This window comes from Tenrec ecaudatus, chromosome 1 (genome assembly GCF_050624435.1).
Source record: "Tenrec ecaudatus isolate mTenEca1 chromosome 1, mTenEca1.hap1, whole genome shotgun sequence".
Classification (NCBI taxonomy): domain Eukaryota; kingdom Metazoa; phylum Chordata; class Mammalia; order Afrosoricida; family Tenrecidae; genus Tenrec; species Tenrec ecaudatus.
Window position 1 is genome coordinate 6,378,917 of NC_134530.1, and position 2,688 is coordinate 6,381,604.

A 2,688-nucleotide genomic window follows, 5' to 3' on the forward strand; every position below is an offset into this window, starting at 1 on the left:
AAAGGACTGTAGTCCTGAGAGGCTTGTTGCTGTGACATGGGTGATGCTTGGAAATGTTAGCTGTGTGGGAGAAAAACAGACTGGAAAGGATCCATGCTGTGTGAACCCATTTCTGCGAACTGTATCTGAGGCCAGTGCATCCAGGCAGGAAATAGCTTAGTGGTTGCCATGGGCTGAGGGGGAAGGAACCTTGGTGAGACCATGGGTTAGGTACTGACTTGCTAACTGCATAGTCAGTGTGCAAATCCACCACCTGCTCCAAGGAAGGATGCTGAGGCCGTCTGCTCTCATAAAGATTTCATAGTCAGTAGATCTATGTGTATATATTTATAGGTTTAGTATGAAGGCAGCAGAAGGACATTGGGCCTCCATTCAAGTACTCCCTCAATGCAAGAACACGTTGTTCTATTAAACTGGCATTCCATGATACTCATCTTTCTGACACAATCGCTGAACACAAAGCGGGTGCATAGGAAAATGTGGTGAAGAAAGCTGATGGTGCCCGGCTATCAAAAGAGATAGTGACTGGGGTCTTAAAGGCTTGAAGATAAACAAGCGGCCATCTAGCTGAGAAGCAACAAAGTCCACATGGAAGAATACACCAGCCTGTGTGATCGAGTGGTCCCGAAGGGATCAGTTACCAGGCATCAAAGAACAAAAAATCATATCATTGACTGCACACCTCCATGATAGGATCACTGAAGACAAATGGGTGCATAAGCAAATGTGGTGAAGAAAGCTGATGGTGCCCGGCTATCAAAAGAGATAGTGTCTGGGGTCTTAAAGGCTTGAAGGTGAACAAGCAGCCATCTAGCTCAGAAGCAAAAAAGCCCACATGGAAGAAGCACACCGGCCAGTGCGATCACAAGGTGCCAAGGGACCAGGTATAAGGCATCATGCAAAAAAAAACAAACAAACATATAAGTGTGTGTATGTATGTGTATATGTGTGTATATGTATATATATATGTATATATATATACCATATTAAATGAAGGGGGAAGTGCAGAGTGGAGACCCAAGGCCCAAGTGTCGGCCAATGGAGATCCTCTCATAGAGGGGTTTAGGAGAGGAGATGGGTTAATTAGGGTGCGAGGTAGTACCGATGAAGGACACAGCTTTCCCCCAGATCCTGGATGCTTCCCCCCCCCAACTACCATGATCCGAATTCTACCTTGCAGGGCTGGATAGGGCAGAGGCTGTACACTGGTACATATGAGTGCTGGAGGTACAGGGAATCCAGGGTGGATGATACCTTCAGGACCAAGGGTGTGAGGGACGATGCTGGGAGAGTGGAGGGTTAGTGGGTTGGAAAGGGGGAACTGATTACAAGGATCCACATGTGACCTCTTCCCTGGGAGAGGGACAGCAGAGAAGGAGGGAAGGGAGACTCCGGATATGGCAAGATATGACAAAATAACGATGTATAAATTACTAAGGGCACATGAGGGAGGTGGGAAAGGGGAGGGAGGGGAAAAAAAAGGAGGACCTGATGCAAGGGGCTTAAGTGGAGAGCAAATGCTTTGAGAATGATTGGGGCAGGGAATGTATGGATGTGCTTTATACAATTGATGTATGTATATGTATGGATTATGATAAGAGTTGCATGAGTCCCTAATAAAATGTAAAAAAAGAAAAGAGGAGGAAAAAATGATTAGGGCAAAGACTGTACAGATGTGCTTTATACAATTGAAGTATGTATATGTATGAACTGTGATAAGAATTGTATGAGCGATCCGGGCGCGAGGCGGCAATCCGAGAAGCACCTAGATTCCTAGCGAGGAGTCCCTGAAGCCCAGCCACGATGCTTCGGATCGAGGGCCTCGCGCCGAAGCTGGACCCTGAGGAGATGAAACGGAAGATGCGCGAGGACGTGGTCTCCTCCATACGGAACTTTCTTATTTACGTGGCCCTGCTGCGAGTCACTCCATTTATCTTAAAGAAATTGGAGAGTATATGAAGACTTGGCATCGCCTGAGAATATCTGATGTGAAGAACCTGGTTCCAGTCTTCCTAGCTGCAAATGAATAGACCCTGAAAGATATACCAGACTCTGATTGAATGGACTTAAAAACTCTGCTTGACAAGAACAAGTTTTTTCTTTTCTGGTGACTGACTGATTATATAAAATTAATCGGGTAATGTGAAAAGATTTCTTGTGGTATCACACCCTTTTGCCTCTGATACTCCGCCTTCCGTGAATGTTGATGTTATTATTATTACATCTTGTCAAACTTCATTTTCCAGCAAGTATTCATCACCAGTGTCTGCAGCAGGTCTGTCTTGACCGCCATCTCTGTGGACCTTTTTGTTTTTGTCCAGAATGTAGTTGTGAAGAGTCCATGACAGTTAGTTATATTTTGTGAAAGTCAGCACAGAACCACAATGATATCTGACCACAGAGCCATTATCTGTATTTTTTTAAATAAATGTATCAGTGTGAAAAAAAAAGAATTGTATGAGCCCCAATAAATTGTTTAAAAAAAAAAAGGAAACATGAAACAATTAACAATAGCTTTTACAAGATTCCGTGAAAAAAAAATCCAATGATAAAATTTTCTCAATGTTATGTGATTTCCATTTTTTTAAACCTTTGGTATTTGCTACTCTTAAAAAGTACTGTATTGTAAATAACATAAAACGAATGAAGAAATTAATAATAAAAAAAAAGGATAGAGCATCTAGGGTC

The 2,688-nt window shown here is 43.1% G+C and overlaps 1 protein-coding gene across 1 annotated transcript; it reads left to right on the plus strand.

Annotated features, from left to right (window-relative positions):
• The first annotated feature begins 1,741 nt into the window (after window positions 1-1,741).
• On the plus strand, window positions 1,742-2,100 carry LOC142430685 (mitochondrial import receptor subunit TOM5 homolog). The gene has a single exon (XM_075535702.1). The coding sequence runs from the start codon at window positions 1,804-1,806 to the stop codon at window positions 1,957-1,959; it is 156 nt and encodes a 51-aa protein (XP_075391817.1). The 5' UTR covers window positions 1,742-1,803; the 3' UTR covers window positions 1,960-2,100.
• The last annotated feature ends 588 nt before the right edge of the window (window positions 2,101-2,688 follow it).

Bases quoted from the DNA above. Each gene is read 5' to 3' on its own strand.
- LOC142430685 (XM_075535702.1), top strand. From the start codon at position 1,804: ATGCTTCGGATCGAGGGCCTCGCGCCGAAGCTGGACCCTGAGGAGATG.